At 39.7% G+C, this 23,975-nt stretch overlaps 13 protein-coding genes across 13 annotated transcripts; 9 read left to right on the top strand and 4 right to left on the bottom strand.

Moving 5' to 3' along the window:
• Positions 1-295: 295 nt before the first annotated feature.
• On the top strand, positions 296-982 carry SJAG_01782 (pho88 family protein; the record flags this gene model as incomplete). The annotated part of the gene is made up of 2 exons (XM_002172986.1): positions 296-307; positions 395-982. 2 exons carry the CDS (start codon positions 296-298, stop codon positions 980-982), a joined length of 600 nt encoding a protein of 199 aa, XP_002173022.1.
• SJAG_01780 (metaxin 1) lies at positions 461-4,921 on the bottom strand. Its single transcript, XM_002172984.2, has 3 exons — positions 4,063-4,921; positions 2,838-4,003; positions 461-2,733 (listed from the first exon to the last, which is right to left on the bottom strand). The coding sequence occupies exons 2-3, from the start codon at positions 3,387-3,389 to the stop codon at positions 2,497-2,499; spliced, it is 789 nt and encodes a 262-aa protein (XP_002173020.1). The 5' UTR covers positions 3,390-4,003; positions 4,063-4,921; the 3' UTR covers positions 461-2,496.
• SJAG_01781 (eukaryotic protein) lies at positions 1,178-2,409 on the top strand (the record flags this gene model as incomplete). Its single annotated transcript, XM_002172985.1, has 3 exons — positions 1,178-1,216; positions 1,300-1,448; positions 1,557-2,409. The coding sequence occupies 3 exons, from the start codon at positions 1,178-1,180 to the stop codon at positions 2,407-2,409; spliced, it is 1,041 nt and encodes a 346-aa protein (XP_002173021.1).
• Positions 3,429-4,749, top strand: SJAG_01779 (hypothetical protein). The gene is made up of 2 exons (XM_002172983.2): positions 3,429-4,155; positions 4,272-4,749. Exons 1-2 carry the CDS (start codon positions 3,760-3,762, stop codon positions 4,401-4,403), a joined length of 528 nt encoding a protein of 175 aa, XP_002173019.1. The 5' UTR covers positions 3,429-3,759; the 3' UTR covers positions 4,404-4,749.
• On the top strand, positions 4,909-8,939 carry SJAG_01778 (mediator complex subunit Srb9). The gene is made up of 2 exons (XM_002172982.2): positions 4,909-5,020; positions 5,078-8,939. Exons 1-2 carry the CDS (start codon positions 4,979-4,981, stop codon positions 8,429-8,431), a joined length of 3,396 nt encoding a protein of 1,131 aa, XP_002173018.1. The 5' UTR covers positions 4,909-4,978; the 3' UTR covers positions 8,432-8,939.
• Positions 8,880-12,151, top strand: SJAG_01777 (TRF Taz1). The gene has a single exon (XM_002172981.2). It carries the CDS (start codon positions 9,250-9,252, stop codon positions 11,293-11,295), a length of 2,046 nt encoding a protein of 681 aa, XP_002173017.2. The 5' UTR covers positions 8,880-9,249; the 3' UTR covers positions 11,296-12,151.
• Positions 12,110-13,324, top strand: SJAG_01776 (Smc5-6 complex non-SMC subunit 2). Its single transcript, XM_002172980.2, has 3 exons — positions 12,110-12,439; positions 12,560-12,682; positions 12,746-13,324. Exons 1-3 carry the CDS (start codon positions 12,275-12,277, stop codon positions 13,235-13,237), a joined length of 780 nt encoding a protein of 259 aa, XP_002173016.1. The 5' UTR covers positions 12,110-12,274; the 3' UTR covers positions 13,238-13,324.
• An 18-nt stretch (positions 13,325-13,342) lies between these two features.
• SJAG_01775 (DASH complex subunit Dad1) lies at positions 13,343-14,084 on the top strand. The gene is made up of 3 exons (XM_002172979.2): positions 13,343-13,669; positions 13,743-13,805; positions 13,863-14,084. Exons 1-3 carry the CDS (start codon positions 13,568-13,570, stop codon positions 13,965-13,967), a joined length of 270 nt encoding a protein of 89 aa, XP_002173015.1. The 5' UTR covers positions 13,343-13,567; the 3' UTR covers positions 13,968-14,084.
• On the bottom strand, positions 13,700-15,552 carry SJAG_01774 (rho family GTPase Rho4). The gene is made up of 6 exons (XM_002172978.2): positions 15,300-15,552; positions 15,178-15,219; positions 15,091-15,137; positions 14,786-14,989; positions 14,586-14,720; positions 13,700-14,530 (listed from the first exon to the last, which is right to left on the bottom strand). Exons 1-6 carry the CDS (start codon positions 15,328-15,330, stop codon positions 14,381-14,383), a joined length of 609 nt encoding a protein of 202 aa, XP_002173014.2. The 5' UTR covers positions 15,331-15,552; the 3' UTR covers positions 13,700-14,380.
• Positions 15,553-15,739: 187 nt separating this feature from the next.
• Positions 15,740-17,552, top strand: SJAG_05750 (hypothetical protein). Its single transcript, XM_011050754.1, has one exon. It carries the CDS (start codon positions 17,008-17,010, stop codon positions 17,326-17,328), a length of 321 nt encoding a protein of 106 aa, XP_011049056.1. The 5' UTR covers positions 15,740-17,007; the 3' UTR covers positions 17,329-17,552.
• Positions 17,553-17,560: 8 nt separating this feature from the next.
• SJAG_01772 (zinc finger protein Pep5/Vps11-like protein) lies at positions 17,561-20,877 on the top strand. Its single transcript, XM_002172977.2, has 5 exons — positions 17,561-17,709; positions 17,752-17,817; positions 17,869-18,048; positions 18,103-20,088; positions 20,140-20,877. The coding sequence occupies exons 1-5, from the start codon at positions 17,680-17,682 to the stop codon at positions 20,452-20,454; spliced, it is 2,577 nt and encodes an 858-aa protein (XP_002173013.2). The 5' UTR covers positions 17,561-17,679; the 3' UTR covers positions 20,455-20,877.
• Positions 20,048-21,186, bottom strand: SJAG_01771 (transcription coactivator PC4). The gene is made up of 3 exons (XM_002172976.2): positions 21,135-21,186; positions 20,909-21,095; positions 20,048-20,853 (listed from the first exon to the last, which is right to left on the bottom strand). Exons 2-3 carry the CDS (start codon positions 20,987-20,989, stop codon positions 20,521-20,523), a joined length of 414 nt encoding a protein of 137 aa, XP_002173012.1. The 5' UTR covers positions 20,990-21,095; positions 21,135-21,186; the 3' UTR covers positions 20,048-20,520.
• Positions 21,187-21,347: 161 nt separating this feature from the next.
• Positions 21,348-23,653, bottom strand: SJAG_01770 (DUF1212 family protein; the record flags this gene model as incomplete). The annotated part of the gene is made up of 2 exons (XM_002172975.2): positions 21,348-23,015; positions 23,108-23,653. The coding sequence occupies 2 exons, from the start codon at positions 23,651-23,653 to the stop codon at positions 21,348-21,350; spliced, it is 2,214 nt and encodes a 737-aa protein (XP_002173011.2).
• Between the last annotated feature and the right edge of the window lie 322 nt (positions 23,654-23,975).

Genomic DNA, 23,975 nt, shown 5'->3' with positions numbered 1-23,975 from the left:
TTTATGAATCCATATCCATCAACCACTAAGCTCAACCGAACTCGACCGCCAGAATGTTCTTTCTATCGAGACTTACAATGGAATCATTATCCCTCTCTTAACGAAAACCTTCTCACGGCTTCTCCTCGCTCGCCTATTATCGTCTTATTGTTTTGCATTCGGTCCCGCGGGAATAACTTGGTGGTTCCGCGGCATAACCTTAATTCAAATAAGGCAGTCTAGGTGGATGTTTCTCACGACTGGCTCTCCCAGAACCTACCCAGAACCATCCACTCCCCGACATTAAACAGCCATTATGAACCCTCAGGTATGTGGCATTTGGGGCGCAAATGCTTCCAAAACATCGTGCTGGCGTCTCATACGCGTGGTTTCCGCAGATATACTAACATGACAGCTTTTGAATTTGATTGCCGCTTTCGGCGTTATGCAATATGCCAAGAAATTAGACTTTGAGGACCCTCAAGTTGTTATGTACGCTCGTACCGCTTACGTTGTTTCCAATGCTGTTATTTTTGGCATCTACGCTATTATTAAGTCCAAGATTGAGACCAAGAACGACCGTACTCCCTTGGTTTATGAGGAGCCTCCTATTCCCTTCTCCGGTGAGAAGACCGGCAAGAGTGTTGCCACTACCGTTATGGACTACGATTTGGAGCAACTTGGTCGCGCCAGAAAGTCCACCATCTTCGGTATCATGGTTATGGCCTTCATGCACTTGTACCTTCACTACTCTCAACCCTTGGTGCTCCAATCCATCTTGCCTTTGATCACCGTGCTCACCAACAACTTGGTTTCCATTCACCTCTTCGGCAAGCCCGCTGAGGGTTCCTTGGCTCGTCCTTTTGCCGTTCCTTCTTTGTTTGGTAACAACAACAACCAACGCACTGCCGTTACTGGTGCTTCTACCGCTGCCGCTCCTGCTGCTGAGACGAAGAAGGTTGAGGAGAAGGAAGCCGGTGCTAAAATCACCGAGCTCAACTAAACAGCCTAATTGCTCGTTGTGTTGTTTGCCGGGTTGCATAGGACCATGCAGGCAAATTTGACCTGCTGCTGAGCAGTGGATGCAATAGTGGAATGAGCTAGCGGTTCGAATAGCCGAGTTTCCTATCGTTTTCGGTGTGCAGGGTCCATTCACTTCCACCTAAAATCGATTGAAAATTTTTTACTCTGAACCCTCATGATCTGTGTGCTGGAAGATTCAAAATTTATTGCAGGTGTATGTCTTGATTGCTGATGATCAAGAGACTATCGTCGAGCGTTCTCGGTTGTCCTCTTTCATTTGCTAACAAACATGTTCAGAATGCCGTTCATGTTCGAGTGAATGAGGATGGTTGCAAGCGAGTTGCAGCATCGATTGTTGCTGAGATAGACGCTCATGGGAAGCGATATGAAACTTGGGACAGTCATGAGCTGCATCCGCAAACCAAGGATACATCTACTTTAGACTGGTAATGCATTTGATTATGTCTTTTGGAAAAAGGCAGTCTGGGGTGGGTGTGATTGCAGCGTTTGCACCCAGGGTCTAGTGTTCTTAAGGTTAACGTGTTGTGAGTTAGGATTTTTTTTATTGACTTGTTAAACTTCTCCTTCTGGTCGAAGACTGACGTAGAGGATACAGGGAGTCATCCAGAGAGATTCGCCATTGAGTATCATGGCAAGAGGTACACTGGTTATTGGAGTCTCTGTGCAGCCGTAAACCGCATGTTGGAGCGTGGTATTCCTATTACAGATCCAAAGTTCTACGCGGATGTTGAGCGTTGTCCAAATGGGCTCATTGCTGAGATGTTTTCCAGTGCAACAAGCGAGAGCGTGCCAATGCTCAAGGAACGTATCCAAGTTCTTCGTGAAGGCGGACGAGTTCTCGTTGAAAAATATGACGGGAGTTATGCTAACCTTCTCAAACAATGCTCACATTCGGCTCAACGACTGCTGACTCTTTTGCTTCGTGACTTTCCTAATTTCAATGACACGTCCGTTTATCGCGACCGGAATTGCTATATTCTCAAAAGAGCTCAGATTCTTGTAGCAGAAACTTGGGCTTGTTTCGGAGGCAAAGACTGGGGTCGTTTCGATGATATTGACACGGTTACCATGTTTGCGGACTACCGTGTTCCACAGATTTTGTGGCAACTTGAATGCCTTGACTACAGCGAGGAGTTTGAAGGACGTTTGCGGAATCATGAACAAATTGCTCACGGTGATGTTATGGAGGTGGAAATGCGAGGCTGCAGCATTTGGGCAGTCGAATGTATTCGCAAATGGATGCCGAAATATGCGTTGAATGCAATTGAAATTGATTTTTACCTTTGGGATCTTGCCAAGGAATGGCAATCTATTGCGTTTCGACCTGACAATTCTCGTGCGCATCAGCAAATTCCGTGTATTGAAGTACGCAGCATTTACTATTAGTTGCTACTAGGAAGGTTCTTTTAAATTAACAACCATCACTTATATCTCAGTGCCTTATGCAAGTTTGAAAAGCGTCGTTAGCGTCACTTACCGTCGACTAAATCCAGCGACGTCAGACACAGAATGAATGAGTGAGACCAGGTTCGGGTGTCGTTGCAGGGATTGTTGTAGTTGTCTGTTTTGTAAGGGCAGCTCAAGAAGGATGGAACCATAGGCGTAAATGGCGATGTCCATGAATGATGGTTCTTCAACGTCTAAGAAGTAGGTAGAGGTTCCCAGTTTTTCTGCCATAAGGCTGAACGCTTCTGCGGCTTCGGCGTAAAGCTGTGTTGTGTTAGTAAATGCTACAGGAAACGTATGAAGAAGGATTCGTATAATACAAGAAAAGCCCTATTTAGCTTAAAAGTACTGTTTCCCGTGTAACGTACATATTCACCGTTCATTGATTTCATTTTATCCAGAAGATGTTGTTTTATTTGAAGTGATTTCCTGCTTTGGAGAACGTAACTCAAAGGCCAGGAAGTCGGGTATAGCCAGCGCTTATTTACAGACTCTGTGTTTTCTTGATCAAGAAACATTGTGTAAAGAATAGCAGGCTCTACAGACTCGGATAGTAAGTCCAACCAAGGAGTAATAGTTTCATTCCGGTAACCATGGACCAAAAAGTGATCAAAGAGGCCGGATTTATAAACAAGTCTTTCGCCGTTTACTTGTAGAATTGGTAATATTGAGTCTGGAGATGCCTGTGAGGAGGCATTGACCACCGTTATTTTCTGTTTTGTAAGACGAATGTATGTCTGCCATAAGCGACTGTAAATTTCACGAGCTGGAGATTCAGGATCCTTATTCCAGTTTTCAACAAATAGAATAGGAGCGGTTTCTACAGACAATGGTGGTTTTTCATAAGGATCATCATGTTTAACAAGAGGGAAATTGCTCAAAAATTTTTTTAGAAAGAGCACAGGCTTATAATTTTGCATTGTAGCCAAAGGGAGAATATTATCACGAAATTCAATTCTCTTTCTTTTAGTGTATATCAAAAAAAATACCCCGGAATTATCGTTTTGTCAAGGTTAGGTAGGGTCTTAGTAGGGGCAGTCGACTTTGCTGACCTTGAGAAATCGAGTTATACAGCCATTCTTTCACCGCATAACAGACTTCTTTACGGTTTAAGGAAAGGTAAAAAGGAAGTTTGTGACGGTTTTGCTTTTTTTGTTCTTTTTGACAACTCTGTCTTGATTACTCTCTTTTTTCGGTAAAACAATTACAACTAACACTTTTGGATTTTTGTCCCCTTTGTAAGATATTAATCTTTTACAATTACCTTCCCATCGCTTAAAACAGCCCAGTATGGACACTTCTTTATTCAGCAATTTAAAAAATGATATAAAAAAATCACTTGAGAAACAAAATTCTCACACGGATAAGAAGGGACATAAAGGACCGAAACAAAAACAAGAGGCTATAAATAGGGAGGATTCCAAAAAACAAGTTGATCGGAAAAGACCGGCGAAAAGTGGTCCTCAAAAACCTAAAGAAAATCAACCTGCAAAGTCGGATAAAGTCGCTCAAAAAAAAACCAAGATTGATGTATCTATGAAGGAATTGTTAGAGCTCGGAGGCACGAAGGAGGATCTCGAACTGGTTGCAGACCTTAGTGACGAATCTGAATTGAGCCAGGGTGACAGTTCTGAAGATGAAGAGACAGAAGAACACAAGAGCAAACGTCTTAAAGAAGACAAGACTGTAAGTTTTTTTCGTGGGGAAATTATTCAAAAATTTGTGTATCAGACTGCTTCATGAAACAGAGCCTATGCCAAATTTTTGACGCATCTCGCAGTACATTATGCTAATGTATTTAGTTACTTTCTGATCTGCAATCCTTAGCAAAGAATCTTGGATTCGGAGGAAATTTTGATGAACGAGCTCTGGTCGACTCTGACGATGAAAGCATCGACGACGAAGACAGTGAAGAGTTTGAAGAAAGCGACTAAATTTGCTTCGTCCTGTTATCTTAAAAATATATACATAGCATTTCTTCTTTATGGGAAGTATTTTGGTTACAATATACATTCATTTGTCAAGTGGATGGCTATAATGGCACAGGTTTCTGTTTGTGTCATCAGTTTACTAGTGATAATGCAGACTTCGTTAGTCGTTTTGTTTTCTAAACACTGTCGATAGGGACTTGCGTTTTCCTTGTCTTAAAAAATTCTCAAAAAATGCTAACTGCGTTTCCCTTTAACATATCATTTTCTTTAAGTATTCCTAGTATAGAATATAAATATAAATCGTTATTATTCGTTTTAATATAGCACACGCTCTATTTTTGAACTCTTTAACCTTATTATAAGACATCAGTATTTATCTTTTTCAATTTCAGTAATTCTAGTTCAACTTTTAAGAATGGAACCTTCTTTTACGAACCAAAACAAATGCCATAGTCAGTATAAAAATAGAAGCAGTTGGTCATCTACCGATATCCGGTTTCTGTAATTACGCTATTGTTTTTTATGGACTTATATATTAGTCCAACCGTCAGTCACTTTCACCTGCTATACTATTGGGAATGGTAAAAGATGGGATTGCGCTATTAAACTACGACGTTATAGTAAGAAAATTGAATTAAGAGTAACGTGGCTATGTTATATTAACTCGTGGAACGTAGGAATTCCCGGAAGTTGTATTTTACAAAGTTTATGTAATAGAGTCTCCAGGAAACGATATTGATCTTGAGCGGCTACTAGAATTCGAGTCACGACTAAAAGGAAACAAGGTATTAAACTATATCAATGACGAAAATGTATATACTTTTTTTCTTCGGCAAGAAGACCAAAAACATTATGAAGCATCCATTTACACGCCGATCGCCGGCATTCACGAAACAAATAACGGCTTTTTAAAAACTTCCCACTTCTTTTTTACCGAAAAAATCATTGATGATGATGCGGATGCTCAACTTTTCAATCATTTCATTTTCGCCATCCATAAATTCCTTATTTTTGAAGCTTGCCGAAGTTATGGCTTCATTAGCATTTCAGACTATTTAATCCCCTTACGATTACGGCATCATTCCGAGAATCAACTCTGGACAATTAACGGTTATCCATTAATCTGTCCAAGTACATCTGTAATCCCGAATGGAACCTTTTACACATTTTTCCGTTCCTCTAAGTATCGTGTTTATAAGATTGGAAGCCTAAATGCTTGGAAAGAGAGTGAGCAGAAGGAAGTGATACTTGCCCCGTTTGGTATTCGGGCGTTTTTACAGTCACCGTTTGCTAAGCCAAATCCCTTTGTTGCTTCACTCATAGCCAAATGTTCGGGGCTTGTTATTTCGCCTTCTGTGCGTTGGGTTCGGTTGAGATCAACTCAATCGATGAACGAATATTCTTGGCCTTTGGATTTATGCTTTGCTTTGAAAAGCATGATCGCAGAGTCTGACTCACCCATCGATACTACAGGCGATGGTGATCCGTTTTTGGAGTCGTTGGAAATGTCGCATGAAATTCAACGACAGATAAACCTGGGAAAAGTTCCGGACACACCGAGTGAAACAGTTCCTCTAAATGTCCCTTCGAACTCTCATGTAACCTTTAAAGAATCATTAGAAAACAAAACAGAGGTTGCTGATACCCAAAACTTTTTTGATTTGGTTACTGAACCAGATATCACAGACGCTGATTTTGATTACTTTGATACGCCAACAAATGCGGACACGGTAACCCCAATCGCATACTGGCAAGACATAATTGAGAATGAAGACATGAACCACCGTTCGACACAGAGTAAATTCAATGTTCCGTCTGGTCCGACGGGCACGACACGAACAGAACATTATAGCGGCGACTATGGATCAGAGAAATCAACTTCAGTGACTAGCTCTTTTCCGTTACGTGAAACAAGCCCTGGGAAATTCTCTTTTATGTCATCTAATTATCGAGGGGAAGCGTTGTCGCCAAAAATGAAAACTCTAAACGCAAAATATGCAGCAGGAGGAAAGTACTGGTGTCCGTACAATGAGGTAAGCAGTGAATCTGTTATTCACTTGGATCCCTCAGTTAGTGAACAGTTTGCGGAACCCACGTTTACTGTTCCGAGCGACAGTGAAGAGGAAGTCTCTTGCACATCTTGTGAATTGGATATGGATAAGACAGATCTTGAATCATGTCCGACAAATCCTGACATCGAGTTAAAAACAACGGAGAGGGATTCGTATGCTTTCCTATTTCAAGCAATCTTTACTGCGCAACAGGCGTTCAGCAGACAATTGATTGATCAGGAAATGGAAGATCAAAAATTTAATATTAACTCGGAAATTATTGAACAGTTGGTTACTCAAGACCTCTGGTTCTCGATGTTACCTTTTTGGAAAGTGAACCAGTCGCTGCCGCACTCTGAAAGTGACATCGCCAATCTCCCTTACATACAGACCGCTGCCAGTCGGTCTTTACATGCCCTCTTCAGACAGGAGAAGATTCGCTATGAAACACCCTGTCTCATTCGCGGTAATGAGTTATGTTCACGAGATCCAGGTGTTTCTCACTACAGTTATTTCAAACGGGATCATTTACGTGTTATGGTGCGGCTTCAGAATGAACCATTAAGTTTAAAGGATTCCGCATTAAAAAAATGGACTCAATTACTCTTGGAACCCATGAGCGGGCAAAAAGAAGTGAGTGTATTATCTATAAACTTTAGCAATTATTCGGAAAAAATCAGCTATGAACAATTTATACAGGATTTGAAGTTTATGTATGAGCTGATGAATTTTGGTAAGATGAATGAACTAAAGTTGTCAAAGTACCCTGACGGTCAGGTAATTGTCGACTCTGGTTTGCTAAGCGAAGAAGAGCTTGAAAGTTTTAAGAGCGTCAATATTCGAAGCTTTTGGACACAGCTTGGTTCGTGTATAGCCACGGAACATCCAACGAAAAACGTTATGATACTTATATTCTTTGAGGGAGAAAAGCAAGGTTTGCGACTCTTAAATGTTTGCGGTGCTTTTAATATTCTCAAGGAAGAGTATATTCGTGTTAAAAAACAGCAAAAGCTAAGTGGAGAAGGGGATGTATCATTCCAAAGTTTCCCTTTTTCAATGTTCCAGCAAAATAATTTATTTATGGGAATTACATCAACATTCTTTACAGACTTTTTATTCAATATATACGACAGATGTTTTATTAAGACATGTACCCAGCAATTCCGACAACCAGCGTACTTGCTGTTGAAGCCGATCAGCGATGAGCCAGAATTTCAGATGCTTCCAGTCCACGTTCCTTCTGTATACTTGAGTAATCAAGAACTACATGTAACTTATGCTACCGTTTTTCAACGGTGGGTAGTGTTTGTTTGGTGCGATTCATACGGTGAAATACTGGATGTGCGAACTTATGTCAAGGAGCTGGAATCTTTGGATAATGTTCTCAAGAAAGCTTGGAATGATACATTAAAGCTTATAACACCTTTTCAGACATCGTGGTCCATTAATGTCATGAAGATTGACGCACTTGGTATGTGTGAAATCAATTGTTGGCGATGTATTCAAAAGAAACATACCGAACTTCATATGTCACTTGGCTATTTCCTCATACCAAATAGCCGAAGAGCTGATTCTGACACTTTGTTCCGCATACAAGCCCTCAAATTTGAAGAGTCGGAAGCCATACCAGACAATTCGTTTGCTTGTTTTTATAAGGGACCGCTGAAACAGATTAATCCTCTTCTTCGTGATACCGGCTACCTTATCATAACCCGTGGTATCTTTTGTCTTTGTGAGCGTAGGAACTTTATTCCTATCCTTGAAGTCAATCTTGCATTTTCTGCTTTTCCGTCCATGGATGCCATGCACAAGCTTTTCAATCAATACTCCCATATGTGTTCTCGGCTCCCTCGTCTATTTGTTACGCAGAGTCACCTACCGTTTCATGTGAGTACTACGTTATATTACAAACAACTTATTGAAATGGTTGTCTCGGAACTTAAGGAAACAGAAACCAAAAGTGCATCTGGATTTGGCTAAGTCTCTGGCTGGTTATTGTCCCTGTTGTTGATATTTACGCTTCTGAAAAAATTGCCTCTTTTGTCATTTCATTTATTCGTTTTTGTTTTTTTTTTTTCTTTTGTATTCTCTCTTACCCTTAAAAACATTGCTGTTCTATTCCGTCTTTCTTCTGCTCCTTCTTCGAAATGCTTTCTCAATGTTTATTAGTGTTGAGAACGCTGCAAGTTACTGATTATTTCACCCAACCATCCGAGCCTGTCTATGCAGTGATTGCGAACTGATGAACCCGTTCCGTCTTTCTGATCAGTTAGTTCATGATCATGATTTTACCAAAAGGTGCCAATTCTTTTTTAAACGAAATCAATTCTACTGTTCAAAACCTATTAATTATCCGTCCATTTTTCGATTCAGTTCATTCCTCTTCATTCTTAAAAATTAATTACATTTTTTGTCACCCTGTCGCTTTGGCTTTTTTGTTTAAAAATTTTGTAGCTTTTGTCTCAATGGTAAATTCTATCTATATATAATTTTCCGATTTTTTGAATTTTTTTTTTTTTTTTTTCAATATGTTACTGAAAATGTACCATTCTTTCCCGCGCAAAAGCGCTTAAGCGTCTGATCTTGTATATCCGACTCCAATTCTCTTGATTTGATCGGCGGTTTATTCAAAAACTTCTGTACCTCAGTATGAGATTGGTACAAATGTTGTGTAACTACGATCTGGTTGCTTTTTCACCCACCATAATAAACAGAACCTAAAATTGTCCTTTTCACCTTTTCCTTTTAAGTAAACCGGATCTAAGAAGTTTGTAAATAATCAGTGAACGGTCCTGGCTATGAAAACACGAATAATGGCCACCGTTTCGAACGAAAATCACCGAACGTCAAAAGAGCACGAAATGAAGGAGAATGCCACAAATTCAACGACACATCTCTACGGAACAAAAGCGAAGGAAAAATTCGTAGATGCCAATTTAATAGATTATGAAGATGATGAAGGTAATACATCGGAAAGCTCTTTGCCTTCTCTTCACGAGGGAATAAGCCAAACCTCGCAAACTCCTGGAGCACTTGATCATCCGTCAAGACGTGTCAGCTTGGACATAAGAAACAGTTCTACACCGAAGGCCCCAGCTGCTGATAATGAAAGCCAGTTGGCTAGAGATTCTATGGTTCTTAATGATTCGTCTCCTCCAGAGACTCCCTCCCGGATTGGAGATTTAAACAATCTACAGATGAAAACTTTGCTTACAGATATGGATTTGCTTGCAATGCGTGCAAACTCCATCTCGGCTCCTTTAGTCCGTTCAGTAGAAGGTTTACCGGGACAAAACCGACCTCTTACTGCGGAAGGTACGGAGTTGTTTATTCAAAAGGGCTTTCTCTTAATGGAGGAACTCCGTCAGATCTATAACTTAAGCAGTGGAACATTGATTTTTCGATGCTTTAAAGGTTGGGACAAGGAGTTTCCGGATCTCTACGCACATGAAGAATCTATGAGCTCGCTACAATACTGTACGGGTATCATTGACTTATTCGACAAATCATTTATCTATATTGCTCTTCGCACAATGCTTATCGATGCAATGCTCGTACTGGAGAATGACGAGGATCTGTTCCAGGAAACGTTCGATATATTTATTGATGTATGCATTCGTGTCATACAACATTATCCCGTTTATCGAAAACGACCTCTCGACTTAATCGAAACACTCATATTTGGGTCTCTGGATCACTTGAAAGAGTTGGGCGGAAGTCTTTGGCAGTCGCGACGTTGCGAAGAGCAATTGAAGGACGCGTTATTAGACTTAAAAGATGACGCCGGGGTGAAGGCCGCCGATGATGATGTTTTCGTGAGAAAAGGGATTCAATACTTTAAAAAGCTCAGGTTTGCAAACCGGCTTATCTTGCCGGATTCTCGAATAGAGCATGCAATTGCTCGCTTATCAAGTACAAGGGCACTTATTGAGCATTTGCAAAAACGCATTATGAATCGTGCAAACGATTCTTCGGCAACAATAAAGCGCAAGATATCAGAGACTCCAACAAACGCAACTAAAAAACCGAAAAACGTGATAGGGGCAGAAAGATCGTTGAATAGATACAACGAAGGCTTTAACCCGCGCATATTGGGCATGCTGCAGAAACAGTTAAATGCTATTGCCGCTGATTCAAGTATACTGAGTCAACGTGAGGAGCGCATTCGGATGCAAATTGATCACCTTCGCGAACAGCTAAAGCTTCTTCAACAGGGGGCTGTTGGTCAAATACAGCATCTCGTCAGTCCGACGTCGACCGCGGATTCACATTTACTAGAGACTAATGAGTATGCGTGTCCAACCACTGATCTCTCTTCACCCTGGTTTCTATATAATTCTGAGCAACACAGTTTTAGCGAGGCCGATAACTCTTCTACTCCCATGTATGACGCGTCCGATTTTCCGCCAGTTCGTGACGGAAATGCCCCTTACAGCAATAGGGCTATGGTGATGGAGAGTAGCATGGAACCTCCTCAGCAGTCAAAGTCTCGAAAAATGACGGGAGCCCGCAGACCTCGAAAAACACGGCAACGGTGGTCAGCAGCGCAAGAAGATGAATTGTTTAAAATGATTCATTTACATGGATGTAGCTGGTCTAAAATCCAAAATATTCAAAAGAGTCATGATGGCCCACTAAGTGTTTTCTCTCAGGTTCAACTGAAAGACAAGGCCCGTTTAGTCAAAGCTAAGTACATGAAGCAGAATCGTCTTGATGAACTTTATTCTATTTCCCATTTTTGGAAAAATGTTACTGTTGGACAAGCATACTGTGAATTGCATGGAATCAACAATCATCGCAAAAATGACAAAGATGAATTGCCTGTGACTGAAAAACAAACTTAGTTGCCTTTACATCGTCCTTCTTTGTTTGCATTAAAGCATGAGCTTTTCTATTTTTTTCAGTCACTCGTTTGTTAAGCTCATTCGCTTTCTGCATTTTCTTGACTTCTTTAAAGATTGTTCTTAAATGTTGCATAGTGGTATACTTAACCACAGTTTCATTGAATCAATTTGGTTGAAAGATGACTAAGTTGTTCTTTTTTTCGTTCACTCTTGTTTTCTTTCTCTTTCCCTCGTTTCTTATTTTTTTTACCTATCGAACATGTTTACCATTCCAATATTCTTGAAGTCCATTTTCTTCCTTCTTCCTTTAGTTCACTGGTTTTGGTAAGTGCTGCTGTTTTTCTGTTTCGTTTTTGTTTTTTGTCTGCTGCAGGATTGGCAGGCTTACTCTTATTGACTATAATCGTGTAAGAGTCAATCTAATCATATATTGATCTTCACGTTTAAAGCTGGAGACTGGCTGCTGGGCTTTAATATGCCTTGTTAATCCTCCTGAGAAGTTTCAATCATGTACTGAAGTAAGCATACGAAACCGTTAGTTCTTTTAATGCAACTGACATGCTAAATCTCGTATTGTTCATATTCTGGTACCGTACATGAATGTGTACATGACAGTAAACAATCTTGTAATGATGAGTTTGTCGATGTATGCATTACTATGTATTGTATATATATATATATGTATATGTATGTATATGGCAAGCATATAATATGGGTAGATGCTCAATCTAAATCTGGTGTCGTTGAAAGTTTGACAGATTTGTTCTTTTCCTTCTTTTTTTAATTAAATTTAATTTTAGTTCTGCCATTTAATAATTTTTAGGCTATTAATAGTTATTTATTCCCTATATCAGCATGTTATACTATTTGATCTTGATATTGAGGATTGCTTAATGATACCTTCTGTTTTATACAGGAAATTTTCTTGCCGTATATACTTTAAACGCAATCTAATTTATGGCTTTCTATTGTACACAATATGGCATCGAATGAGCTAGAAACATCTATTCGACAATTAGAACGCACTATTAAGCCAAACGAATCTCAGATTGCCTCATTCAATACACAACTAGAATGTTTGCAGAGAACTGTTGATCAAATCATTAAAGCTGCAGCACTGGCAGCTGAACTAGACGATCAAGAAGTAAGTACGAGTAATTTTCACGTCCTTCAGTTATCAGCAAGCATGAAATTACATAGCATTCCGCTTCCGAGAATTAGTTTCCGTTTTAGCGCTTTTCAAAATTCCTCTCTAACAATGTAGTCACTAAGCAAATTGGATGAAGCTATTAAAGAGCTTCTTGTAAAAAAAGAACACCTATCAATCCACAAAAAGGCAATACAGTATGTTGCCAAAGAGACGTCTACTGTTCTCAGGACTCAACAGGTTAGCCAAGACATTCCTGTCAACATACTCATGAATTATTCTATTTATTAACAAACACTGAAGGAACTTAACGTAGTATCCCTGTATGAAGAATTCATAAGAGAAAGAGAAAAAACATTTGAAGAAAAAACAGAATTTGAGAAGTTTGGGTCTCTAGGTGAATACATCGAATTCCGGAAAACTATATGGAGAGAACAACATTTGGATGGTGCTGAATTTCCTTCTATGCATACCTTCTTCCGAGATGCAGGACAAGCTGACGAGGAAAACGATTCGGACGACGACCTTGTTGTCTCTGCAGCAACAATGAACGTTCGTTGTCCTTTGACTTTGCAACCTATTGAACATCCTATGCTCTCAAAAAAGTGCCAACACTTCTACGAAAAGGAAGCGATCTTGTCACTCATGGGTAACGGTTGCATATGTCCTGTTGTAGGTTGCAATGTGAAGCTTAAACGAAAGGACCTAGTCGAAGATGAATTGCTTGAAAGACGTATTCGTCGTGCTAGGGACCTTGAAGCTTCACAACTTGATTCAATGAATGTGGTACATTGACTAATTAAGATATTTACGAGATTAATGAGGAGTGCATGAGTTTAGTGAATTTAAGTTTAATAATACAATCTTTATTTTGCTTATATATTGGTCTCAACGTAACATGTATTTTAAAATAAAAACCAAAAATCTTAGAGTCGCATTCTCTGCCAGTAAACTGATGAGCAACTATATAGCTTGTTAACATCACATTAAAATAACCAATTCCTTAAGGTTTTCTTTCTGTAACTCATCACTTAGAGGCAAGTCCATTTTTTGCACTCGCTCACATTTGGACCTCATCTTCAACATACTTAAATACACATCTTTAGCTTCCAATATTACTGAAAAATGGACACAAATATGAATATTGATGAACCAGAAGTCGATTTAACCAACGAATCAAGCACTTTTGAACGAAAAAGAAGGCAGCTTATACTTCAAATTTCAAATGTAAGTTAGAATGTCAACATACAACAAATAACGGTATTCATAGTAATCAGATGCTAACAATACTAAAATAAAGAATATGCATGAAATCGTCAATCTTCTCGATGTATTAAATAAAAATTTGGAAAGTGTAAATGGGGTATGATATTGCATTACGATGTTTAAGAAGCTTTTGTTGGCTAACCTTGAACAACAGGTTGGCAAAGAGTTCGACAAAGTTGCATCCTTATGGATGTCATTTCACGAATCTGTAACGAACCCTCCTGTTGAGAATGATAATGGAAACGCGTTTAAAGTCTGACGGAATTTTCCTGCGGTCCAATGGCTTGCCTCGTGCATGTAGTTTTATACGATATTGTGCATATATGTTGAATGAAAGTGGAAAATAGTTTCTAGGATTGACACAGCGACGTTAAATGATGAAGATGTATGTAGAAAACAAATGAAGATGTAGGGTATCAGTGAACTGTGCATCCTTAACTGAGTGGAATTTGAGACCTGCTCAAAGGGAGGAATTAGAGCCATTGGAAACATAGAAGTTTGCGGGCTCACAATAAAAACAGAGAAGCAGTTCGTGAACACAATGTGGGTACTGCCATCCTAAGACAATAAAAAATATGCCCGATGGGACAAGGAAGAAAAAGAAGGGAACGATGGCGAGGTCAGTTTGCAGAAGGAAACTTTCACACATTCTTTTTCGTCTTCTTACTTCGTCTATAAGAGAACACAGCCTTTCTTTGAGAAAGAGAATGTCTTTTTCATAGCCAAGGAGACAGCAAGCTGAAAAACTTCATGAACTCCGATGTTTTCTCTGGATGAACATTCAATGTACGGAGCACTGATCGACGCTGCGACAGCAGATGCCTGTAACAGAGTTAGCGACGTGGCGACAGAAACAAATTCACACAAAAACACGTACCTGCTGGAATGTGACAGGTGTCAACCCCTGTGTACGCAAGACCTCTGTTGCATTTCGATTTTTCCTCAGATCCGACTTGAGACCAACCAAAAGTAAAGGGGTCCTAGGACAAAAATGCTGCACCTCTGGGTACCACTGAAAAATGTTAGTATTCGTGTATGGCAAAGTAGACATTATCATGCTCTTTAAGCAACTCGAACCTTCTCAGTAATATTGTTCAAACTGGCAGGACAGTCAATGGCAAAACACAGAAGAATAATGTTGCTGTTAGGATAACTAAGAGGCCGCAGTCTGTCGTATTCTTCCTGTCCAGCCGTATCCCATAAAGCTAATTCAATTTCCTTATTGTATGGCCCATAATGAATAGTAGTCAAGTAATTCTCAAAAACCGTTGGTACGTAACGCTGTAATCAGTAACAGTTAGCGATACCCTGCGAATTAAATCATTTAGATGTGCATAATACTCCTGTATGGAAGTACTGAGCACCAATCATCCAATATTTACCTCTGGAAAGACACCGGTAGAAAAGACTGTCAAGAGACATGTTTTTCCTATTGTATAAGCTTAAGAATGCTGAGAGAACGTGCATACCACAACCACCGTCTCCAACGACGACCAGTTTCTTAGAGTAGTCTAAATTGACATCTGAATTAGCCTCAAAATCCACAGCAGTACAAAAGTCTATCAAGAAACCCAGTTCAAGATCTACGTACCGTACTTACTCGTTTTCGATTTTCCCCTCATTGTAGCGACTTTAAACAAAATAACAAAACTTGGTCCAAAAAACAATCCAGAAGGATTCAAATTCCTGTTGACGGTAGGAGTAGCGGAGAAAAGGGAATCGCTACCAAAACTGAACTAAAGATGCTAAATTGACTTCTTAAAAAAAGATTGGACACTGAAATGGATATCGACGAAGGGATAAAGCACAAGTTTAAGGCTGGAAATTCATAGCGATTATTTCTCCCAGCCTTGTTGACAGAATCCGTTCACTCATTGATAAATGATAGCGATAAGCTTAATAACAATAAAGCCAGTATCTTAACGACTATACTAAGCATTAACCCTCGGGGGAGATTAAACGCCAGCGAGTGTTTTAGTCGACAATTTCAATCTAAGCGAAGCCTTAAACTGGGTTATACACGCTGGTACTGCAGCGAACAACTTGACCAGTGCCAACATGTTCTGAGGTACAAAAACGAGCAGTTTGGTTGTGCAATTTGATTGCGAAAGGTCGTGGATATCTAAGATGGATTTGGTCTATAAATACGTTTACTTTTATTGTCTTTTCTTTTGCAGTTCACGGTCTTTCTTTAATCGGAGGAATTGACTTGAGATCTGTGCATCTGGACGCGTATTCTGTATGGAATTGCGTTCAGAGGAAGACGGAGCACCTTTTGGACGCGTCGTTTTCTCTTTACTGAGCACAATTTTTTTTGTGTTTCTGTAATGTGCCTCAGTTTTTTCTCTTCGTTAACCCTAGACTATCTCATCGGTGCACAGGAAATACAATGGTACTATTCTCTGTATGGAGCATTTTGTCGTGTCTTGTTACATCACTTTCCATGGAACTGTTGTCCCGTTTATGGGATCGCGTGCACGTTTGAGTTAGTCTACTTTCTCTAAGCGTGTTCGTGAGACTGTACTGGTTAGAGCAGCTTTACTTATTTTGTCCATTGCTTTTTTTAGCAGAAAAATGGCAATTGACTGTATAGTTGCTCGGTTTCGTTAGATCGTTCACACCAAGTACTCGCGAGTGTAGCTTTCCTTGTGTAAGAACGAGTCAGGGCAGCGAAAAGCTGCGATCCTGATTGTACCGTTCATGGCATGAACGGATGCAGGACGTTCTCCTTTTGTGCTGCATCATAGTATTGCTTGCCCAAGTAGACGAGCAAGCTGTGTGAAAAACTGGGGCGTTTAAGCACCTGGAGAATACGCTCGCGTACCTTGTTCTCTACAGATCGCAATGTGTTCTTGGCAGGTCAGTGTGCCCTTGACTGCATCTGCGCCATGCAGGGAATTGTCCAGAAATGTTTCTCTTTTGTGCCTTGCGTTTAAGGGAGGTCGCCGGCGCCTTCTTGCGTTTCAAGACTAAGCACTGAACTTACGGTTGAGCTGTTTGTGTTTTCGAGTGCAACTTGCCCGTTGGCATCTTCCTTAAATGGCCGAGTATCCTTAGTGTGCCAGCTTTTCGTTGGTTACGCGTTGGGAGTTGAATCATCCCTCAAGTTTTTTACTCGAGGCATCGGTTTTTTGGCCGGTACTTTGACCGTGCCTGTTTTGTTTGTCCGTTGCTTGCAACGGTAAACACGGGATTGAATCAAAAACCGGTATGTTGACCCAAGGAGCCCTCCAACAAAGGCAGTATGGTTTATGCTATGTATAGATCCAACCGCTCAAGATTGAACCGGCGTTCATCAAATGCGGTGTTTTAAACATCGCACGACTAGATGCTTTCATCATTGTGTAAGAACGATGTTAGCAATTTCAGTGAGTGCCGATGAACGAGTGTTTGTGAAGGGGATCTGCGGATCAAAGTATGTTTACTTGTCTTTTCGCACACCTGTGTTGTCGCGCTTAACTGGGTGCTTGAAAGCATTTACACGTTGCACAACTAAGCGTGCATCCTCTTTTTGTGCGGCAGCAGGGCATGAGTTTATGAGAGTTTTTTTTCTTTTTTTTTTTCTCTTTTTTTGCATAAAGATAAGTTTATTTCTCATAAACTGTCTAAACAATTACTAACATTACAATAGAGTCGTGCTCGTTCATCTTTATAAGCAAACGTCAATTCTGCTCTCGAGTGTTATTCCCTCACAAGTCATGCTCTTCGTTTTAATAATTACAAAAGGTAGCCATTTATTACTCGTAGAAAAGAGCTTTATAAACTATAACAAATAATAATAGCAAGCATAGTTAGAATTTTTTTTAAGATTGTTAATATCGAGAGCTTTGTTGTATTCATCCAATTTTACCTTTTCACTGTATATTAAGTCAGGCTAGTTCAGCGAGGACCGCATCATATTAAGCCTGCCCTACACAACGTACTTTGCAATTGCTTAACAGCCGTCTCCATTTACACCGTGTTCTCCTGGTATGGAGAGCAAATTGACAAATTTAAAACAGGTACAGGAGTTCCGTCGTCACAATTGTATTAATATTATATAGTGGAAGAATGCATCTCTGTATGAATGGCGTCCATTTGAGAGTCAAGACCTAGCGACATTACTGACAGTAAGAAGAATAAACGGAAGCTCTTGAATATTAACTAAATGGCACACTTAGAATTGTCGTGTCTCAACTTCTGCAAATGGATCTTGTTATAGCGTCTTAGGAACTTCGTCGGGAAGAGTATTTGTATTCAATAAGGAGTGGAACGCTGTGTATTCTTTTACTGCAATTGAAAATGGAGATATACAGTTACTAAAGTTTGTTGAAAGTGGGGGAATTCTTGTTATCGTCGGGGTACTGTTAATTATAAGCTCTCCATTGTACTGCAGTTACTGACTGTTGTTATAGAACGATCATAATGGCCGTGTTCTTCTTCAGTTCTGGCGGATTGTCTTGGAGCATCGAAAAAAGTCACGCCCTTATAAATGCGTTTACGAACATTCCATACACAATATATCTAAACCGCCGCACCCGGCAACAGTCTTGTGTGTTTCAAATGACCTCAGAACTGTATTTTGTGGGTTCTCTAACGGATTACTTATTGCAATATATGGAAATTTTTTGAAAGATTTAGGTTCTCAGCAAAGAGTTCTCTTAAAAATCACCGAGCCAATAACCAATTTTCTCCTTACAACAGACATCACAGCTATTGTAACTACCTTTTCAAGCTCGTACTCTCTCCATCTCCCATCGTTGAAACTCTCACCATTGGAATTCAAAGGGGTCGGTTTAAATTGTTGCTCGCGATTTTCTAAAGATAAGTTTATTCTGAGTTATAAGGAGTCTCTTTACGTTATAGACTGTTTTGGAAGGGTTTCTGGCCGTATCAAAACTCCAGTATCAATTACACAACTCGGGACTTGTTTTGGAGACGTGTATATTTTAGGAACTTCAAAATCAGATACAGAAGGAGCGAACAACGAAATGTCAGTACTCCTACTTGATATAGAAAACAAGCTTATCAAGCTTGACTCTCATTTGCCTACTATTTCATGTTTCCTTTCCCAAAGAAAAGGTACCTTTGTTGCCGTTGACCAGCAAAAAACACTGAGAATAACAATTAAACGCAATCACAAAGATGTGTATGATTCTCTGGCGGACAATAACCAAGTGGATTTGGCATATTTTTTGGCGCACTACCTGCGGGAAGATAAAAGACTCTTACAAACTTTTGCGTTGAGATGCGGACAAGTAAAGCTAAAAGAGAAAAAGTTTGTTGAAGCGGTTGATTATTTTATTTGTGCCATACCCAGGGCGAATTCTGTTGACATTGCCGATGCATTATTACACGAAAATCAATCAGCAGAATTAGTTCGGTATCTTGAACAGCTTTTATGCAAGAATTGTGCTACAGAGGATGATATAAAAATGCTACTCTACTTAGTAATTGAGCTGAACGAGTTGGACTTGCTAAGAAAGTACATCAGCAACAAAATGTTTCCTTCTACTGCCGTCGTGATCCCAATTCTCTTTGAGTTTCAGCTTTACCAGGAGCTGGAACTTCTTGCCATTACATATAATCTATCAAAGCTAATGGCTGAAACATTAATGTTAAAAGAATCGTACACTCAACTTTTTGATTATCTTGTTCATTGCTCTCCCCTGGTAATTGCTCAAATTATAAAGAAATACGGTTACTCGTTGCTTCAGCTCACCGAAGATGCGTTTTCCGACTTCTTGTTTAAACTCCTTACAAACCGCCAGTTATTTATTCAGTCCCACAACTGCTCCGATGATAGCATTTCATTCGTTGATTTACAGCGAATCTTTTGCTTTCGTAAACATAATCTGTTAGATCTTCTGCGTAAACTGAAGAGCTCCGAAAGTATGACAGAAGATTATGAAGGTCTTTACAATCATGTACTACTAGAATCATTTATCATCCAGTATTGCAAAAGTCCGGACAGAAGTTTGGAAGAACAAGCAGTATCTGTTATTCGAAATCACAATTCAACCCTAGATGTCACATCTTTTGGTTTGTTGATGCGAGGCATTGGATGGACAAAAGCGATGCGAGCACTTTCTTTAAAAACTGATTATGCTCTTCCTAGTCCAAACACTATTGTTGAATATTTTGAAAACTACGGCACCCTGAAATTGGACGATATTCAATCAGCGGATGATAGTCTTTCAACACTAGAGCAACTTGTTTCAGTCATCACCGAGGAAACTAAACCTGTCATACTTACTTTGGCTGAGAGATGTCTATCAGAGTATAGAATATCACTGGACAAAGTGATACATGTACTCGAAAAATGTAGTTTTCTCTCATTGTGCGACGTCACGTCTCTCTGTACAAAGTGGATCTCACATTTTAATGAAGTTATTAACGAAGTACGACAATCAATCATATCTTTTATTAAGAAATACTAACCAATTCTTAAGAATGAAGTTGCGACTAAAAAATTACAAGCGGAAACCGAACATCTCCAAGAAGAGATTGAGCACATGACAGAAGCAGACAAACTTTGCGACATTTGTGGAACGCCGTTGAAGTACTCCTTTTCTGCTTACTCCTGCAAACACATTGTCCACGCTTTCTGTGGTCAGGCAGAGCAGTGTCCAACTTGTGGGCATGGGATGCTTGAAAACGAGAACGATTTCAGTACTGATCCGGATATGTTTTATGAACTATTAGAAACGACAAAGCAGAAAGATTCATTTTTAGCGCAATCTTTGTCAAGAAATTGCCTAATTTAACAAACGATTCTCTCTCGACTTTAAGAGTTGGTTTCTTGATGTTCAATATCTAGCAAACAAATGCCTTCATTCCTCTGGTGTATCATCCTTACCATTTTCGTTCTCTTCTTCAGACTCAACTACTCTTTCCTCACTTTTTATTTTAGAGTCGGATGGCTGATCAGATTGTTTTGAAGTGTCGGATTTGTTATCTTCAGTGCTTGTTGAATCTTCAATACCTAGAGCCTTATTCACTTCGTTTACGTATGTCGTAAATTGTTTCCATTCGTCAATGTTGAGGGCGATTCCTTTAGCGCCTGGACGAAACTCTCCATCTTTTTCGTAATATTCTCTTATGTGAACATAATCTTTTCCTTTAAATTGGGAAATAGTAACACGTTTTTTCGTAGAATCATTTATCTATTAATGTAATTAGTCTTGTTGCTTCACGACTATTTGCGATCCGTTTACCTACCATCCATTCATGCTCATCTTTTTTCTGCTTTTTTGAGAGGTCGGATGTCGATTTAGTTGTTCTTGAGCGTTTGGGAGGCATTTTTAAAGGTTTACTTTTGGAGTGATCAATGCTATAGTCGTGTCCAGTTGCAGACGCTGCAGTTGGTATAAAAAAAAATTTGGATTCTAAGTACAAAACACGAGTTCTTCATGAGTCAGCCTTCATTTTTTCTATGTTAACGTACGTATGTGCTTTAGCAAGCTAGACTGTTATTTTAAAATAGTTATTTGAGAAATATTTCTCCGTGATACTTGAAAATTATCTACTCAACAATTAACAGAAACATTTTTCCTAATACACATTTCGTTAGATACTCATTAATATACATCACTTTTTCAGGTTAACTAGATAACAACGACTAGATCATAAAAATACAGCAGTTGCGGGCATATCAAATTTAATCTTCTTCGTCTTTGCTTTGATTTATACCAAAAAATGGATAAATAGTTATGGAACTGGCAAAGAAACCAACGGCAATCCCTATTGCAATCTGAACCATCGTAAAACCAAATTGAAGTGAACTGTTTTGATTGTCTTGAACAGTGACAACTGTGGTATTAGTCGTAGTATTATGGTTAACAATGTTCGTTGCCGTCTGCAATCCAGCACTGACGCCTCCCTGGGCAGCAAAACCCGAAGGAACTTGCACAAATATTGCAGGAAGCACAGCTGCAAAAGACATTGTTTTACCAAAGTGTGAGTAGACATTCCCAAAACATCCAATTGCAAAAGCACCAATAGCATTTGAAATTTGACTAGTGCCAAAGTGCAAAGAGGAGAAATAATTAACGAGATATCCCACACAAGAAATTATCATTTGGATTGGCCATTGCCTGGGATGTGCTTGATTAACAATCAGCAAGCACATTGTGAAGATAGGAATCAAAAGAATGTAATATAAGGGATTTACAGCCCTCGTAGAAGGACATGTACTTTGATTAGTTGCTTTTTTGTCCATCCAACCATAGAGAGCAGCACCAATGGTAATACCAAAGCTTAGAAACAAGGAAAATATAATAGCATACAACAATCGGACCCCTCCAGCAACAATGCTTTTTGATTGAAGTTCCAGCACTGCACAGAAAACAATATATCCAGGAAGGATGAGCACAATAGCGCCCTCCGTAAGAGCTGCAAAACAGAAAACCTCTGTACTTCCTCGATATATGCTACCAAACGCTCGACCGAGAAAAGTAGTCAATATAGATACAATAATTTCAAAAAGGTTGTTGAATATATATGAGCGTGGAGCGACATAAACACGTAAGAAGCCCAAGATAAGACCAAGAAAGAATCCAACCGGTGTGTCGATCCATCCTCCTCCGAAAGCGACTGGTAGAATAGAAGCACTCGCAAGTCCATGCATAAACACAACCAGCCAAGACCGGTAGAGAGGAAGAAAGGATATGATTTTTTGTAGAGTCTCGGCACCTTCTGTTGCACCCAGCTCATCAAATATCACACGTCGGTACACTTCATTAACTAAAGCCATCCGGTTTAAGTCTGTTATGGTAGAAGCGTGAACGATGTTTATATCTGCTGAATGTGTTTCCTGTTTAGTAAACGACAGTACCATACAATCCGGAAAATAAAGAAATTTACAACCAACATCTAAGACTTTGGCAGCGGTATTTAAACTTTTTTCAATACGGTGACTTGGTGTACCAAATCGCATAAGTGATTCGCACAGTTTAATTATAAACAGCTGCCTCTTTTCATAAGGATCTGGATGAACAGTAATTCGTAGTTTAGAACGACTTCGATGAAGGTCAGAACGTGCATACTTATGGAAAGCATAACTTAAACGTTCACGATAAGTTCCGTTTTCCGGTTGGGGCTGTTCCTTCTCCAAACTTTGTTTTTCCTTCTGGACACTGTTCACAATTTTCGGAAGCAATTTCAGATGGCCGCTAATACTCACGTCCAAGGGTCCAATGTATGCATTTGCGTCACGACTCACGAACAATTTAAGTATCCAAGCTAAAAAGCCTTTCCTACTAGATTCTTCAAGACCTGCTTCATTATCCTGATGCGGCTGTTCGGACGACCAGTCTTTAGAATTTTGCTGCGCCCGTTCTCGCAAATTAACTAGGCGTTTCGATGCTTCCGTTGGATATGGGTGAGATATATAAGCTTGCGATTGAGAATCCCCTTTACAGAATCGCGTCTGCGCGAAGACAAATCCAAACTCAAGGCTGACTGATTAAGAGGAAAACGTTTATGTCTGAAAAAACTTGGTGATGATGTTCCATCCTCGCTGTTACTTGAGTGTTGTCTCCGAGTAGCTTCTTCTTCAAGCTGGGATGCTAATTTATTATTGAAGGAAACGGAGCGTGTAGGAATTCCCGGTCGCAACCCATTTTGAACGGCACTATCAGAATTATCATCCCTAAATGGATTAGTGTGTTTTGTAAATGGGTTCCTCTGAATGCTTTTAACGAATGAATTTTCATCTTCGTCTTGTTCTTGTTGTTCCGAATTTTCTTCAATTTTAATACTTGGAATCACACAGTTTGCTCTACCTATTGTCCTTGGTTTATTTCTTGACGGAAAGAAAAACTGGGGATTGAGTTCTATTGCCGGTCGTTGTAAAAGAGATGCATAATGCTTTGTGCTGCCATCATTTGATGTGACATCCTCTTCACTGTCTTGACTTGCAGATGTTAGCCAGTTAGGACGACGCGGATCAAGCCGTAGTTGCATCGCTCAAGAAAGCGTCTCCTGGCGCATTCGAGTTTTTATCTCTGGCGATAATAGTACACTGTTAGAATAAATCTGTGCTTGGTACACACAACTAAAATAGCCACTAAATGTTTCACCGTTCCCAATCCATTTCTCTTGTTGCGTGGTCATGTCCTCATGATGAGTCAGGAATTTTGCAACTCATTTTTGTGTTATGAAGGTAGGACAGTAAATCCACTTATGCTCAGTTTGTATACCTGGGATGGCGAGCTTCTCCTTCAGCTTTTTTGAATAAGACTTGGTATTTTAATAATTACAAATTGACTTATAACCGAATTGAAAG

This window comes from Schizosaccharomyces japonicus (assembly GCF_000149845.2).
Source record: "Schizosaccharomyces japonicus yFS275 unplaced genomic scaffold supercont5.3, whole genome shotgun sequence".
In the NCBI taxonomy this organism is placed as follows: domain Eukaryota; kingdom Fungi; phylum Ascomycota; class Schizosaccharomycetes; order Schizosaccharomycetales; family Schizosaccharomycetaceae; genus Schizosaccharomyces; species Schizosaccharomyces japonicus.
This window is presented reverse-complemented; position numbering and strand designations above follow the sequence as displayed.

Bases quoted from the DNA above. Each gene is read 5' to 3' on its own strand.
- SJAG_01780 (XM_002172984.2), bottom strand. From the start codon at position 3,389: ATGCAAAATTATAAGCCTGTGCTCTTTCTAAAAAAATTTTTGAGCAAT. The intron at 2,734-2,837 runs GTACGTTACACG...AACACAACACAG, and splicing joins AATCAATGAACGGTGAATAT to CTTTACGCCGAAGCCGCAGA.
- SJAG_01779 (XM_002172983.2), top strand. From the start codon at position 3,760: ATGGACACTTCTTTATTCAGCAATTTAAAAAATGATATAAAAAAATCA. The intron at 4,156-4,271 runs GTAAGTTTTTTT...TAATGTATTTAG, and splicing joins GTCTTAAAGAAGACAAGACT to TTACTTTCTGATCTGCAATC.
- SJAG_01778 (XM_002172982.2), top strand. From the start codon at position 4,979: ATGGTAAAAGATGGGATTGCGCTATTAAACTACGACGTTATA. The intron at 5,021-5,077 runs GTAAGAAAATTG...CGTGGAACGTAG, and splicing joins TATTAAACTACGACGTTATA to GAATTCCCGGAAGTTGTATT.
- SJAG_01777 (XM_002172981.2), top strand. From the start codon at position 9,250: ATGAAAACACGAATAATGGCCACCGTTTCGAACGAAAATCACCGAACG.
- SJAG_01776 (XM_002172980.2), top strand. From the start codon at position 12,275: ATGGCATCGAATGAGCTAGAAACATCTATTCGACAATTAGAACGCACT. The intron at 12,440-12,559 runs GTAAGTACGAGT...CTAACAATGTAG, and splicing joins CTGAACTAGACGATCAAGAA to TCACTAAGCAAATTGGATGA. The intron at 12,683-12,745 runs GTTAGCCAAGAC...CAAACACTGAAG, and splicing joins CTGTTCTCAGGACTCAACAG to GAACTTAACGTAGTATCCCT.
- SJAG_01775 (XM_002172979.2), top strand. From the start codon at position 13,568: ATGGACACAAATATGAATATTGATGAACCAGAAGTCGATTTAACCAAC. The intron at 13,670-13,742 runs GTAAGTTAGAAT...ACTAAAATAAAG, and splicing joins TTATACTTCAAATTTCAAAT to AATATGCATGAAATCGTCAA. The intron at 13,806-13,862 runs GTATGATATTGC...CTTGAACAACAG, and splicing joins ATTTGGAAAGTGTAAATGGG to GTTGGCAAAGAGTTCGACAA.
- SJAG_01774 (XM_002172978.2), bottom strand. From the start codon at position 15,330: ATGAGGGGAAAATCGAAAACGAGTAAGTACG. The intron at 14,990-15,090 runs GTAAATATTGGA...TACTGATTACAG, and splicing joins CTACCGGTGTCTTTCCAGAG to CGTTACGTACCAACGGTTTT. The intron at 14,531-14,585 runs GTACGTGTTTTT...ACTCTGTTACAG, and splicing joins CACCTGTCACATTCCAGCAG to GCATCTGCTGTCGCAGCGTC.
- SJAG_05750 (XM_011050754.1), top strand. From the start codon at position 17,008: ATGCGGTGTTTTAAACATCGCACGACTAGATGCTTTCATCATTGTGTA.
- SJAG_01772 (XM_002172977.2), top strand. From the start codon at position 17,680: ATGGAGAGCAAATTGACAAATTTAAAACAG. The intron at 17,818-17,868 runs GTAAGAAGAATA...TGGCACACTTAG, and splicing joins ACCTAGCGACATTACTGACA to AATTGTCGTGTCTCAACTTC. The intron at 18,049-18,102 runs GTACTGTTAATT...CTGTTGTTATAG, and splicing joins GAATTCTTGTTATCGTCGGG to AACGATCATAATGGCCGTGT.
- SJAG_01771 (XM_002172976.2), bottom strand. From the start codon at position 20,989: ATGCCTCCCAAACGCTCAAGAACAACTAAATCGACATCCGACCTCTCA. The intron at 20,854-20,908 runs GTAGGTAAACGG...TTACATTAATAG, and splicing joins AAGATGAGCATGAATGGATG to ATAAATGATTCTACGAAAAA.